Raw genomic sequence first — 16,088 nt, forward strand, 5'->3', positions numbered from 1 at the left:
CAGCTCCTCTTTCTCCGAGATCGCTTGTCAAGGAAAGAAGCCAGAGAGCAGTATCTGGGGAGTAACCTGGAGGAAGTGGGGGTGGTTCTCTTTTAAAGGTCTCTGAGTCGATTATTCATTTGACAAATATCTATGGGAGAAGGTACAGTTGGACCTCACTCTTTGTGGAGGTTCCCACAAATATTGTTGAATCCAGTCGCACGTGTCCCCAGTTGATGGTGAGCAAGGACCTTCTGCCTCTTTTTCAGTGCTCATACTGTAAACAGGGTCCCTTTCATGGTCTATTTGGTGCCATGTTTTTCACGTTTTTGTGCTTTTGGTTGGTGATTTTGCTGTTCAAAATGACCCCCGAACATAAAATGCTGTTTTGTGCTCCTGAGTACAAGAAGTCTGTGATGTGGAGAAAATACACGTTAGCTCATCTTCAATCAGGCATGAGAGTTAGTCCTGTTGGCTGTGAGTTTCATGTTCACGAATCAGTATCTATGAAATGAGGTGTCTCTAAACAGAAACGCATGTAAAACACAGCCATTCATGGATGGGTTGATGAAATTGCTGGGAGCAGAGGCTCCGACCTCACCTGTGGCCCCTCCTGGACCAGTGCTTCAGTATTTCCGAATTCTGGGAAGGTTAGCAGTGGTCTCACAGCACAGCTGCCACGCACAACTGGAATCAGGTACTTTCTCTTCCAGGGGCCACTCTGGGTCCCGGGATCAGGCAGTGAGGAAGACAGAGCCGGCCTTGAGGTGCGCGGTCCTCGCCCTCCAGCTGGGGTGACTGTCCCTGGAAATAGAGGGCACGTGCAGGGCTCAGCACACATCTGGGAGGGAAAGCATCACCACTCGCAGTAACACAGAAGTCCCCCCGCCTTTTCCTGGTCTTTCTCCGAGTATTTTGTTCATTTTGTAAGAAGAGCTCGGGAGTAGCTCCTACCTGCTCCCCGCTGCCCCGTGCGTGCCCCTGCTCCCGTCTGCTTCTTCCCCGCTCACTCTCGTGTGTTCTCAACTTCAATCCCCTCCTTGCTCTCTTAAGGTATTTTTCTGAAAATACAGAAATTAGCAGCCAAAGTTTCCCACAGTCTTGTCCTAGAGAAAGTCCCCCGTGCCCCCTGTGCACGTGGCTGTGCCGCTCACCGCCCTGGCTTGAGTTGCGTTGGCACCCTGGGGTGTCATTCCTCTTCTTACCCTCGCCTCCTCCCTTCCACTCACACCTGGTTTTACCTGTCCTTAGCCCTCGCCGGGCAGGTGGGGGTCTGCTCGAGTATTTGAATGGTCAGAGTGGGATTCACTTGGAGTGATTTGTCCACAATACACAACCTCTCTAGAAGAGCTGTGTCTAGTAGATGTTGGCAAGTGCGTGTTGACTTCACACCTGCCACAGCAGAACAGAAAGGGGACCCCAAATCAGTGAAAGGGCCAAGGTAGCCCTTGGAAGCACTGTTTTCTCTGCTCTTGGGGCTGCCTGGGTGTTCCCCATGGGCCTGGAGGGAGCTCAGGACCCTGACAGCACCCACCCTGTTCCCAAGTTCTGTCTTAGCAAAGGATTTGGGGACACTGAGTTTTTATGTCCACATTTAGTAGCCAGTGCACATTTTTATAAGCCCCTGGTCACTCCCATAATGGCCTTAGGCCAGCCCTCCCCTCCCCCAGAAGGCCGGGAGGCAACCATGAAAGGCTTTCCACCTCTGCAGCCAGACCAGAACCACTCTCTCCTACCCTCAGGGACCACAGGAAAGCAACCCCCGAATGAAATCTTTAACGGTTAGGAAGTTTTTTTTTTTGCTGACTGATTATCTTTTTTTTAAAAAAATTAATTATTTAATTTTTGGCTGCGTTGGGTGGGTCTTCGTTGCTGCACACGGCCTTTCTCTAGTTGCGGCTCGCGGGGGCTACTCTTCGTTTCGGTGCCTGCGCTTCGCATTGCGGTGGCTTCTCTTGTTGAGGAGCACGGGCTCTAGAGCGCAGGCTCAGTAGTTGTGGCGCACCGGCTTAGTTGCTCCACGGGCATGGGGGATCTTCCCGGACTAGGGCTTGAACCCGTGTCCCCTGCATTGGCAGGCAGACTCCTAACCACAGGGAAGTCCCACTGACTGAGGTATCTTAACTAAGAAAAATTTAGGTTCCCACTTTGGGGGCATGTGCGCATGCGTGCAGGGAGGGAGGCGGGGCGGTTGCAATGATAGCATGAAGACCTGTCCTCCAGGTGCACGCTGGGCTGATGCTGTTGGGAGGAGGGGCAAAGTGGAGTGGGAGAAAGGGGTAGAGGAATCCCACTGGCGTCCTGAGCTCCTGCAGGCCCGCTGTCGGCGCTGCTGCCGGCGGGGCAAGGGCCGACTCTTCTCGGAGTGGGAGTGTCCGCGGGCTCCAGGCTCTCTCGTGTGGCCTGGTTAGGCGGGGGATGCACCGATGGCCGGGTGCTGATGGAGAGGGACGGGAGCCCTGCCCGGCTGTGCGGTGCTGGTGGCTGTGTCCCTGCAGTGAAACCCTCCGCTCCCCTTGCCTCTTGGGTACTTCATCCCCGGCTGCTTTTCCTTAATCCTGTCGTATATTTGTCCTTCCTTTAAACTTTCCTTAATTGCCCCTTCCCGAGTCAGCCCTCTGCTGCTCGATTGGATGGATTTGAGGAGTTGGCGCCCTTCGAGGAGCAGCCCCGGGACATAGGACCCTGTGCAGTGAGAACGGGCTTGGGTGGAGGCTAGAGGCTTCTTGGGGTGGGGTGGAGGGGAGGCACGGAGGCACCCGAGTGTGGAGCATATTGGAGGAGCCGTCGGTGTGGGTGGTCAGCAGGGCGCCAGGATGGGTGCGGCGGGAGGAGACTGTTCTAGGAGACAGGGTTAGAGAGATGCCTTCCGTCCCGGTGGCTGCAGGCCTTGACCTCGAGACATCTCGCCTGGGACCTTCTGTTTAATTCTTTGGAGGGCTTTTATTTACTATTTTAAACTCAATCTATCCGGGGAATCACCTGTTATCTCTAGTGAAATGGAAGCATATTGTGGCTTTGACACGTCTTAGTGCTTCCTGGACAGCAGTGCAGTCAGCTCCAAATGGCACGGATGAAGAGTCTATTGACAGGCACTCCAGGGACAGCTGGGTCACAGAGGAGCAGTGTGACCTTTGACCCAGCCCTACAGTCTCTGTCCAGGCCTCAGTGCACTTATCTGTAAATGTGGTATTTCAATTTATCTCTAAGGCGCCTTCCAACTATAGTATTCTTTATTTATTGCTTGTATAGATATAATGTATATATAATAACAGGGTGATAAAGTCACTTTATATCCTTCTCTCTGAGTCATTCAGTTTTTGGGTTTTTTTGCGCTGTACGTGGGCCTCTCACTGTTGTGGCCTCTCCCGTTGTGGAGCACAGACTCTGGACGCACAGGCTCAGCAGCCATGGCTCACGGGCCCAGCCGCTCCGCGGCATGTGGGATCCTCCCAGACCGGGGCACGAACCCACGTCCCCCGCATCGGCAGGCGGACTGTCAACCACTGCGCCACCAGGGAAGCCCCACTCATTGTTTTTTCAAGCTTATTTCCTGCCTTGCCTTCCCTAGATTTCTTCCAAGGATTTTATCTCAGTAAGTGAAATACTGATAAATACCTTGATAAAAAGGGGCAACTTATATTGGAAGGTGGACTTTGCAATCCTGATGCCAGATTTTTCTCCCTGTGGCATGTGTTAATAACTTGGTCCTTCTCACTGTGAGATGTGTCTTTAGGAAATGTGTAATTGCCCCAAAGATGGGGGAGACGGTCTTCATTTCGCATGAAGAGTAATTATGCCGTTTGCATTGTATGTTCTAATAGAACTTGTGTCACTGCATACGTATTATTTTTAGATTTGGTTAAATACCTTGATGACTGCTGCCTGTCTTATGCAAAAGGTTTCTTCATTGCCTTGAGTGGGTAAATAATTTAAAAATCACTTGAATAAAAGAAGAGAAACATTGGGAAAGTTGATTAGGTGTAGGGGTGCAATGTGTAACCGTTAAAAATGTATGTATCTGGGGCTTCCCTGGTGGCACAGTGGTTGAGAGTCCACCTGATGATGCAGGGGACATGGGTTTGTGCCCCGGTCCGGGAAGATCCCACATGCCGCGGAGTGGCTGGGCCCGTGAGCCATGGCTGCTGAGTCTGTGCGTCCAGAGCCTGTGCTCTGCAACGGGAGAGGCCACAGCAGTGAGAGGCCTGTGTACTAAAAAAAAAAAAAAAAAAAGTATGTATCTTCCCTTTTAGTATTTGTTCTAATTCATTATTAGATGTTCCATTTTCCCACTTATTTAAAAGGCACCTAATCTAGAGAAGCAAATCAATATTTACAGTGCATTAGTGCCACAGAGAATTTGAGATCTTGTGATGAGGGTTTATTGCTGTTTTATCCACTCTTCAAAGGAAGGCACACATCAAACAGCTATCCGGGACCCGGTGACATCGCGCCCACCCCCCGTGTGCTTCATCCAGTAGCTTAATTATTGAAGATCCTCATCTTTGAATTTTCTTGTTAATATTTCAGAGGCTATACTTTGAAAATATATATATTAAATAACTCAGAAGATTATGAGGAGAGAAAGTTTTACTATCATGTTTTGAAAGGCATTGATTTTCCTAAAATGGAGGGTGAGGAATCGTAACAGTAATGACCAAATTACCTGAAATGAGAAGCTCCCATTATTTCTAATTGCTCTGAAGAACACAAATTACATCAGATTATTAGTAATGCTGAAATAGGCTGCGAGCCCCAGAAATATGGAGCAAATTATAGGCAAAAAGGCCATATTTGTATTTTATTTCTCTGAGGCCAAGACAAAATTGCATTCTTTCTGCAATATTATGCTTTATCAGTACAGTGAGAGGTGGGGAGCTTGTCAGATGAATCAGGCAGTTGTGTTGCGTGCTGCTTTTTGTTGATAAGACCAGACGTTTGGAAGAATCTCTTTCCTTAGAATCAAGTTCGGTTCATCCAAAGACCTCACGCCAGTTGTGGCTACTTCTGCACTGTTACCACGACTCTGCGCATCTTCATCCTCCTTTGTTGCTTGTAATACTTGCACTTATTTAGAGGCAACTGGTAATTCCTGTTGATACTATTTTGAAATGCTGTTCTATTTTTTTCTAGTACATTTTCATAAATTGTTTTAAGTTCTGTTAGGATGAGGTTTGGTGGATGAATACTAGTATAGAAGTGTATCCAATGTGGAATCACACAATTTTTAGCATTAAAAGGATCTTCTGTCCCCATTAGTGCAGCCTCTGGTTTTATAGATGGGGAGACTGAGGTCCAGTGAGGTGAACCAACGTGCCAGGATTATGCATTCAGGCCATTGGTTCTTAATGTGTGGGGTCTATGGTTCCTTCACATCAATAAGGCCATTTCAGGGAGACTGTTAGGCAAAACTCCTTTCATTATGTTCCAGAAACATTTTGTGTTGTTCACTGGGTTGACATCTGCACCAGTGGTGCCCAGACCCTGATGGGTAAGAGGCAGGCTCCTTGGCACAAAGTGAGATGGCAGCACCAAATGTATTCTTCACCCAACTCAGCCGCAGTTTAAGGAAAAAAGCCATTTTATCTCCTATTCTTGACGAAGCAGCAAAGTGATGACTTAAAAAAATCCTGACCCTTGAGTACACAATTTAATATTTTGTGTGATAGCATAGATGGTAGGCATAAAGTACTTGTACATATTGAAGATCAGTGGTTTATTGAGAAAAACTTTCATGTGATAATTTGAGTTGTAAGCTGAGGTAACCATTTTTAGCGGAACACTATTTTTGTTTGAAAGGAGGCTGGAAAAACTGTGCTTATTCAGACTTTGGTGTCTGGCAGGGTTTCTAGAAAATGGATGAAGTGAGCCTGTCACTACATGGCAAATGACTGACAATATTTGTTGCCAAAGATAACATTCAAGCTTTCTAGTAGAATTAGATTTTGGAAAAACTTATATCCCACTGTGAGCATGACAACTTCCCAGTACTTAATGATTTTTCTGATGGAATTGGTAATGATATTCACATATGTGTTTTTCTGATATAAAGAAATATACCAACATTCAGAAGATTGGCAAAACCCAATTAATAATATATTCCAAATAACTAATGTTACAAAATTTGTCACGGGTGAAAGATCCATTCCAGGTGTAAGACAGACAAATGTAACCGAGAACGGGAAGTTTACATTCCATATTGTAGCTGACCTTTGAGAAACTAATTTCTCAAGTTTTGGTGTGCTATCAAAGAAGAAGATTTACAGTTATCTGAAAAGATTACTAACATTTGATTTCCTCTCCCAGCTAAATATTTGTGGAGCTAGTTTTCTCTTCGTATACTAGGTCATATCGCAGCAGGTTGAATGCAGAAGCAGCAGTGAGAACCCAGATGTCTGCTACCAAGGAAAATGTGAAAAAGTGCTGCTACCCCACTACATATGCTTTATTTTGTAAAATTGTTTTCACAAAATCCTGTTGTTTATGTTAACATGTAATAGGTTTATTATTGTTAACTTAAAAATGAATAAATAAATATTAAAGTTTTTTTTCATTTTCACTTCCAGTATGGTAAATATCCCTAGCTATAACCCACATAAACAAAAGCTCTTGGGGGTCCTCAGTAATTTTTAGAATGTGTGAAAGGGTCCTGAGGTCAGAGTTGAGAAATACCGGTGTAGGCGGGTCTCGCTTGGGGCATGCTATGTCATCTTATACATCATACTTCCTCTACTGAACCAGTAGAGGTTTTTTCTTTCCTTCTCCTATTTTAGCATTTTTGAAATTGGGGCTCCAGTTGTTTCAGTCTGTATGTATAGCTGATGTAATAGTTCTTTAACTCTCCCAAATCTAATGATGCTATTAGTTAAAATCGGTGTTTGATTTCTAGGTGTAAGTAATTTTACTGTGAAAACAACAAAATTCTTCCCTTTTACAAAATTGAGACTAGTGTTTATATCTGCAAGTAGCTAGAAGTGGAGTTTGTTTTCCAATGAATGGTTGAATAATATAATTAATTTCATGATTTGGGTGGTGATGGAGCACTGACCCAGGCGCCTCAAGTTCTGGACAGGAAAGTGTCCCTGCGCTCCTCCTGTCACCTCTCTGAACCTCTGCTTACTCATCTGTGAAGCAAGTTGCATGTTCCTCCATTGGGACTAACGTTAAAAACAAAAAAAGATTTAGATCCTTTCAAGTCACTGGTTTTTTAATGTTATTTAATCTGTGTGTGTGTGTGTGTGTGTGTGTATAAACTGGATGAAAATGACATAATTTTCACACAACCGTAAAACGAAGAAGAAATTATAAACCAATAAAAATGTAGATTTTCACCATCAGTGTGAGACACCGTGTCTAAATCGTAGGCAGTATGGGCATGGACACGTGGTGTGTTACAGGGTCTTTATATTTGGACCCAGTTTTGCTGCCCGTGTGCACTCTGATACTCTGTTCTTGCAGCTGAACAATTGCAAGAAAACCTTAACTTCAAGTTCATCATGATGTCACTTGGCGTTCCTTTGTTGAGAACACGTTGTTTACTTTTTAAAATGAGTTCTGTTCTTTTCTCATTCGCCTGGTAATCCGATCTAGGACACCTTCCTGAATTTGACTGTGGTCACCACTGTAACCATGGGGTCTGAAACTGCATGGGGGTACTCAGTTACAGGATGGTGCAAATGAAAGATCCAGACTGTCCTTATATTCATTTCTTTTATCGGTATCACTAAAATGAAAACAAGAAGTGGAATGAATTGTGAGCAACTCGTAGGAAGGGCTGCCTAGTAGCACATCTCCTGGGACGTCCTTTACAGCGTGGTTGATGTAGATGCTGCCTGGGGGCTGTGCCCCAGCATCTCCCCAGAAGGTGCAACCCAAGGGTCTGCAGTCCTGCTGTAAGCCCCCTGGCCTCGAATCCTCTTTCTTGCCCTGCATCTAGAATTTTGAGAGTTACAGATACAAAGAGGTAGAGTGCTAATTATTTGTGTCTGTTTCAGACTAACAGATTAACAGAGATCATGTCCCTTCAGAAGATGATGATCCTAATTCATCTAATCTGAATCATGTCTGCAATGTATTTCTCTTGGGGAAATTTTCAAAAAACAAGTTGAGTAAGCTGTTTTATTGTGTCCAAGTGAATTTGGTGAAATTTATAGTCCCTGAATTTATTTGGGGGTTGAAATGGACTTTCATGTGGTTATTTTATTATTGTGGGTACTGCTTTCAGTCATTACCTCTGTACCATTTTAAAAGGCCTTTTGTGAACTAATAGTGCTTCTTTTAGACTTAATACACACACTCACACACACACACACACACACACACACACACACACACACACACACAACTTGAGGGATACTACAGAATTCCTTAACAACTGAGTAATCAGCGACCCTGTTAATTGGAAAGCAACAGAGCTCATGTCTAAGGAGCATTATTGTAATTTCCCAGAAGTATTTTATTCTTCCTCCTCCCCACTTTATTGCTTTTCTGCTTACAGTTTTGATTTTTGAATCTGGGAACAATTTTGTTAATTGAGAGGGAACTTTTTTATGGTAAGAGCATTGTACTATTAACATACACAGTTCCTTAGATGTACATTTTTGTGAACTTGTTTTGAGAGTGACTGTATAGTTCTTTGTTGTGTTTTATTTTTATTTTTGGGGGGCAAATTACAAGCAGCAAGAGCTGTCACAAGTTTTTACACACACTTTTTACACACTGAAGATTGAAAATTATTCTTCCCCATAATTTTCATGTATGTGTTTCTCTCAGCAAGTTAAGATAACCACCAACAATATTAAATGTTCAGTATATTTTTTTCTCTGGTAGTGTTATTCAGGCTCTTTTCTTGGTTATCAAATCCTTTATTGGAAGCAAACATTAAATGCAATATTATTATGATTCATATGCTTCTGTTTTCTCTGGTTGTTTCTAATTTGCTTTAACATATTGGCTTGACAATGGTTTAAATATAACATTCAATGTACGTAAATAGTCTATCTTTAGTTTCATATCCTCAAGGTTCTCCGTAGCCACACCACTGAGCAAATGCGTCAATATTCCAAAAATGTTTCTCATGGTAAATGATGAGTTTACTCCTTCACTGCTAAAGCTGCTTTGTTAGAGGCTTTTTATAAATACTTAACTTGTATCCTAGTTTTTGAAAAGATTACTCTAAGCGTAATTTCATCTAAAATTTTTGTCTTATGTTCATTATGCTTTTCACTCTGTTGATGTGTGGGGCTTTTGGTTCTGATTCTCAGTGCTACAGACTCATGTGCCTTTATTCTTCTCTCTGGTTTTGTAGTTCTGTTCCTTGTCTGTAACAGTGATCACATCTGCTAGGATGTTCTCAGTGCTGCCATTACAAATTTTAGCCTGGGTTTGTTGTTGATTTTGTTAGAGTCATTGCAAACACACTCCTCTTTCATTTGAATACAGTTGCTAAAACACCATCTTTTATGTAATTGTGTATGTGAGTATACAGCAGACACTACCTGCGTATTGGTGTACTACTCTTAAGATTTCCGTTTTCTTAAGGATAAGAAACATGTCTGTGCTCTGTACTTTCTGATAATACTTTGTTAAACAAAGGAAATATTTTATTTAACAGGTTTCTTTAGTAGCCGAGCCAAACCAATATCAGGATGATAAGAACAGCAGTGGTGATTATCGTCACTCTCTATTGAGTGCACACCGTGTGTCAGACACTGTCTTACGCACTTTAGCTCAGTCAGTCCTCCCAGTACCCTTAGGAGAGAAGTACTGTTTTATTGCTGTTTGTGTAGGAAGGGCCACAGGCAGAAGACAGGGAGGCCACTTGCCCAGAGCCACACAGGTGACCAGGGTGAAGTGCAGATGCCATACCGGCCTTCTCACTCCAGATATCCTGTAGGTACCATATTTCTTTCGCAGTGACGTTTTTAAAGGGACTAAGGGAATTTCTATTTAGGAGGCTGGCCCACTGTCACCGTAAAGTGTTATTCTATTCTTTAATCTTTTGCTTTAACTACCTTTATCCTAATATGTAGTTTTCAGACATTAGGTTATCTTTAATAACGCTGCTTTGTGTTGTAGATATGCCTCTTCACGTCCGACGAAGCAGTGACCCAGCCTTAATTGGCCTCTCCACGTCTGTCAGTGATAATAACTTCTCCTCTGAAGAACCTTCACGGAAAAACCCCACGCGCTGGTCGACAACCGCTGGCTTCCTCAAACAAAACACCGCCGGCAGCCCTGCAGCTTGTGACAGGAAGGTAACTGCTTCTAGTTCTTGTCGTCTTTCTATCAGGGATGGGAGTCAGCCATGGACCAGGTCTTTGCTTCCATGGCATCCCTGCTACATCCTCTGTGACCTTCACACCAAAGTTCAGATAACTTATTTTGTATTGCCCTTGAATTTTCTGATTAAATCCTTGCTATATATTGTGTATCTATTTATGTATCCATTTTTGGAATGGATAATATGTTCCTATGATGAAAAATGAAACCTTTTAACACGAAGTATGTACACCTAAGGGCCCTCTCCTAAGTCCTAACTTGTCTGCTGGTCACCCCGTGTCTCTTCCTGGGAAACCCCATTATGAGCTTTTTGCATGTCCTTACAGGGATCTTTTGTGCATGTATAAACACATATTCATGTTGGCCCCTGAGGTACATTAAAGAAATCACAGCATGTGAACCGTTAAGGATGAAAGTGGACGCCATCCATGGTCATTTGCTCTCTCTACTCAATTGAAACGAAATGGAAGTGTACTGTCTAGTCTTAATAATATTCTCTCCTTGACCAAATTTAATTTGTCCATGACCTAATTTATTTAGTCTAAATAAATGAGTTTATTTTAGTCTATTTAGTCTACCTTTTTTCCAATTTGTGTTAATGCTCCGTGTCATATATTCCTACAGAAGCCGTACCATCCCATTCTGTTATACCTCTAACCTTTTACCCAATGAGCTTTAAGCTGTGCTTGTCATTTTCACTGCTGAATCTATAAAATAGAGTCTCAGCAAACATCTGTTGAATGAATTAATAAACATTTTTCAGTGCAGCCAGTAATTGAGCACCATACATATCGAGAAGTGTGGAAATATATTAATCACATATTAATAGTAAAAATCAATGTAGTTTGATATTTGCTTGATTTATCCTTTGCATCTATGTCAAAATACCTGTTTTAAATATTTCTTTTATCTTGGTTTCACATTTCAACAAAGTCTTCTTCGTACCAGTTCAAGTAAAGAAAAAAAAAAAAGAAGAAGGGAATATGTAAGTTTAAACTGAGAAGAATCTACCAAGAAAATACAATGTACTATAGTCTGATTTTTTGGATGAGGGGTTTAACTCTTCTGTTATATTTTATTAGATATGTGATGAGTTTCTTCTCATTGAGATTAGCCTGAAAATTTAGAATGCTTTATCATGCAGTAGATTCTATTCAAAGAATCTGGTTTCTGAATAGGCCTCGTGACCTTTAATTTGTAATCGGAATAGACCTGATTTCCATGGATATTCACAAATATATAACAAGTCAAGTTGGTAGTTTAAAAAAATTTATTACTTTAAAAAAAGGTTTTTGCTTAGTTGAAGGATAGGGGGTCAGGAGTCACTGAGGTAATCAAAGTTTTCTTTTTAACTCATTCAACATCTTGGCTGTATGAATCAGCTTCAGTTACAGCAAACAGAACCACAGGAGCTATTTTCAACATAAAAGGACTTAATGTTGAGAATTTGTTTTTCAGAAAATTATTGGAAGGGCTAGAAGAGCAGGCCATAGGCTGGGCCCCCAGGGCTTTCTGGACAATGCAGTACAGCGTGTCTAGCTGGCCCGGGGAGGGGGCAGAGGTGCAGGACCTGGCGTCCTGCTGCCTGCATTGGCCCAGTAGACGTTAGCACTGTCTCCACCTGTGCTCACCTTGCCACCTGTCACCTGTGGAGCTGGGCCTGAACCCAGGAACACCCTAGAAAACGCCGTCATCTCCACGGCTTGCCACTAATAACAGCCCAAGAAAATCCCCTATTTCACAATTATCATTAAAATCTCAGGCTGTTGAATCCAAATGGGCAGAATGCAGTTTGCTCCAGATCCTTATGTCTAGGGGTGTCTGGGAAATGGACTTTAGCCTTCCAGGCTCTGCAGCCCAGGGAAGCTGCCTGGAGAGGATGGAGATGCTTATGGCCAGTTAACCATGTCCACCTCACTGCCATTCTCTTTTATTTTGTTTTATTTTTTGGCCGTGCCATGTGGCATGTGGGATCTTAGTTCCTCAACCAGAGATTGAACCTGCGCCCCCTGCAGTGGAAGCATGGAGTCGTAACCACTGGATAGCCAGGGAAGTCCCTCATTCGTTCTTTTTTAAATAACATGTGTCTATCATTGTAAAAAATTGGGCAACTAGTAGAATAGAACAAAATTACATTATCCATAATTCCAAACTCATCAACAACCAGTACTAAGATATAAGTGAACACGCAAACACACACACACACACACACACACACAAAGTCGGAGTCATTCTTTGTCTACATATTTGCATCCTGATTATTTCTACAGTTTTTTCATCTCATAGGGATTTCCCCTGGTGTGAGTTTTGTTAGAAAATATTTTTAATGAACACAAAGTATTCCAGGGTAGAGTATACTTTATCATTCTCTTATTGTTGGACATTTATACTATGTTTTTTCACATTATAAGTATCAGCACTGTAAGACAAACTTGAATATAATTTTGTTTTAAAAATGGTTACTTTACCCAACAAGCTTTTTCCCTATTGAGAGTGGTATTTAACGTAGCCAGATGCCTACACTTTCCCATGGCAGAGACCTTGATTCACACACATATCTCTCGATGAAATCGTATTCACGTGTGACACACATAAAAGGTAATGTGTAATGAATTTGTCTTTTGAATTATCTTTGGCTTTACTCTTCAAATACCTATTTACTAAGTTTCCTAGTCTAGATTTTTAAGCTGTTTGTATTTTAGTCTGTCTTATTTTCAGTTATAAAACAACTTCCAATGTCTTCAATATTAAGAAAGGATGCTTGGAGGAAAGCATACTTGCTTATCAGTATTAAATTTATTTACTTCTGTTGCGTCCATGAGAGTTTACCTATGCTGGGCAATTTCAAGATGTTATAAATTGTTATCAGCACGTAGAGGTTTAGGTTTTCTATATAAAAACACGGAAATCAATTAGTTAAGGTTCACAGTCCTGTGATTCATTGATCTCTAATGGTTAAAATAGGTTGGTGTTCTTGTATAACTCATCTGCATACGTAAGTAGCTTCTATTCTTCCAAGTTAAATAAGCAAAACAGTTTTAGTGTAATGTCACCAATCAGTTAAAATCTCTTATTTCTGAACCAGGCAGTTCCTTTGTCGTGTGTGAGAACACAGCCACGTTGAACTTTCCCTTGCGGTTCAAAACCACAGATGAGAGGTGGAGTCTTCCCAGTTAAAACAGTAATACTGTTTCATCCCACTGTCAAGTTTAGAGGGCAAAGTTCACAGATTTTGATGCTGCTAAGCCAGGTGAGGGCTCGAAGAGACCAAGGGTTTCACGGGCTTCTGGATTTCTTAAATTCTGTCATAGTTTTATCTGGCAGTGAGGCATAGAGGGGATGAGAATCTTGGCTTTTTTTCAGGGTTCTTTGGAACATTGGCTTATTCCTGTTACCCAGCTCTTTGTGGCTGACTGCCCTTTTCAACTCTTAGAGACCATTTTGCTCACAATTGGTGTGGAAAGTATCTTGCTAGAAGATGTATTTTCATTTGAGATTTTGTGTGTGCATATTAATACGTCATCTTGGGAAAGAGTATTTCAGTCAGTGTGAATTCTCAAGTTGTTCTGCCAGCTCTTTAGCCATCCTTACTAGGTCCATGTCCCTGTGAATGAAGAGGCCACCAAGGATGTGGACAGGGTTTGATTCATTCCACTGTAATGAGGCACTTATCAGAATCAGTCTGCCATGAGGTTTTAGGAATCAGGTCTCTGTTCTGTTCGCTGGGCAGTGGTTGTAAGCTGTTGTTCCTTCCCGTAAATAATAAGAGGTGTTGTTTTTCTAAGTTATGTTGCCCCCCAATTAACATGGGTAGAATTACCATAAAATCATATTTTGACTAGTTTCCAAGGGAGATTCTTACCTGATCAGGGAAGGGGAGGAAAGTGGTAAGAGAACATATTTCCTTGGCATCATTAGGTTAAAAAAATTTTTTTTTCCCATTTCTTAAAGAGATGTTTAAGAACATCTCTGGATGTTTCTGACCCTCTGGGTTTATTATTTGTTTGATTGAGTTGCTTGTCACATTTGACATCTTTCCAATACCCCTGATGCATGCAAACTCTTGGAAGAGGTGCTGTCTTAATTATGTCCTTGTCACCTCTCTTTCCATTACATTCAAAGCAATGTGAGATCTTCCTTCTAACTTTAGAAAATGATTTTTACAAATCTTTCTTGTGGTATGTTTTGAGTCCCCAAACATTTTTTTTCCCCCCCGATAATAGTATTTCTTGCTCTTTGCATTTTCTAAAGAAATGAAAAATATAAAGAAGCAGATAGGTCATTTGGGGTCTTGATGAGGAGTGTTGACATTTGGTGTATGAATTTGAGGACTTCTGTGGAGCATAGTATAGCTCTACACAGATGGTGGCTGTCCTTGATACCGATGGGGAGTCATCCAATCAGTACAGTTTAATTTCCTGCCTTTTCCCCTAATCTATGTTATACTGAGAGCATTTTCCTTTGTCTTGTAAATATCGATACTTTGCACAAGGTTCTATTATGTAATGATTTTTTGGAGTTGTTTATTAACTTTATTTGGTGATTTTTCTTGTTGCTTAACATATTTATACTTCAGCTTTTTTTTTCTTATTTTGCTCTTATAAGTAACCTTTACAAGGACTCTTCAGAGAATATCCTTATATACCAATTTATGTTGACATCTCTGATTATTTTCTTAGAGTAGATTCCTTAAGTAGATTTACTTGACCAAGGAAACAAACATTTTTAAAGCTATTGATAATTGCTTCCCATAAATTCATGAATAATAAAGTGAAAAGTACTTATGATGTATAAAGAGCTCTGTGAGAAGTCCTAGATGGGGTGGGCGGGGGGGTGAGGGGTAGGATGCAGAGCACCAAGAAGCAGCTGGTACTGTTTCTGAGTTCCAGAACTAACTGTCTTATTGAATAGTTTAATAGTTCCATTTGGCTGTGTACCAAAATTACCTGTGGACTTTTAAAAGATGAAACAAACTTACACCAATAGATTCATTTACCCAGTTCAGGACGTTTGTGTGTTTTTCTTTAAAGCTTCTCTGTTGATTCCGGGGCACAGTCTTTTTTAAAGAACTTGGGTCCAGCGGGAAGCGGAAGGTATCTTTGTCTGTCAAGAGATGGCAAATAGGAATATAATCGTTATTTTGATATGTCTTCGTTTTGGGCTATTTTTTCTGTCTTAGAATAGAATCTGGAACATTTAGCATATTTGGTTTTGTGACACTTCACTTCTTTTCACACTTAGCCCAAATTTTTAAATGAAAAGCTATTAATTTTAGGTTTTTTTTTAAAGTATTACAACACCCCACTGAGATATTGGATCCTATGTTAGCAATACAAGACTAGAACAGGAAATATTTTTCTGGGTAGAAGCTATGATAAAAGCACTGTTTCTGTTTACTGTTACTTGGCACATCCCACCTCCCCTCCAATCTTAGTTCAAGTGCATTTAGATATGTAAAGTCAGGACACTGAATTCCCAGCATTAGGGTCACCAATCAGGCACAAGAAGCCTCCAGAAAATGTCTGCTCCCTGTTTTACTGAGAGCGAGAAAACTTTTGCAGTTGATACACAGACAATACAATAGCAATGACATTTGAATCGTGTTCCACGTGGCTCTTTAAAATAGCTGCTTACTGGCTCATTCATTCATTCGTTTGTTCATTCATTGTAAAATGATATTCTATATATATTATATATATATAACTGAATTACTTTGCTGTACACCTGAAACTAACACAACACTGTAAATCAGCTATGCCTCAATTAAAAAAAAAAAGAAATGGATATTTGCTCTCTTTAGATTTTTTTTTTTTTTTTTTTTTTTTTTT

General features: G+C 41.5%; 1 protein-coding gene across 21 annotated transcripts in view; it reads left to right on the top strand.

The window, feature by feature from the left end:
- PARD3 (par-3 family cell polarity regulator) overlaps positions 1–16,088 on the top strand; it is a 673,340-nt gene that overhangs the window by 275,697 nt on the left and 381,555 nt on the right. For all 21 annotated transcript variants that reach the window (XM_027121740.1, XM_027121747.1, XM_027121741.1 and 18 more), the window contains exon 4: positions 10,057–10,235. In XM_027121740.1, the coding sequence (XP_026977541.1) occupies positions 10,057–10,235 (179 nt within the window). The remainder of the gene's footprint in view (positions 1–10,056; positions 10,236–16,088) is intronic.

This window comes from Aethalodelphis obliquidens, unplaced genomic scaffold (genome assembly GCF_003676395.1).
Source record: "Aethalodelphis obliquidens isolate GAN/ISIS:26980383/991018 unplaced genomic scaffold, ASM367639v1 scaffold23, whole genome shotgun sequence".
In the NCBI taxonomy this organism is placed as follows: domain Eukaryota; kingdom Metazoa; phylum Chordata; class Mammalia; order Artiodactyla; family Delphinidae; genus Aethalodelphis; species Aethalodelphis obliquidens.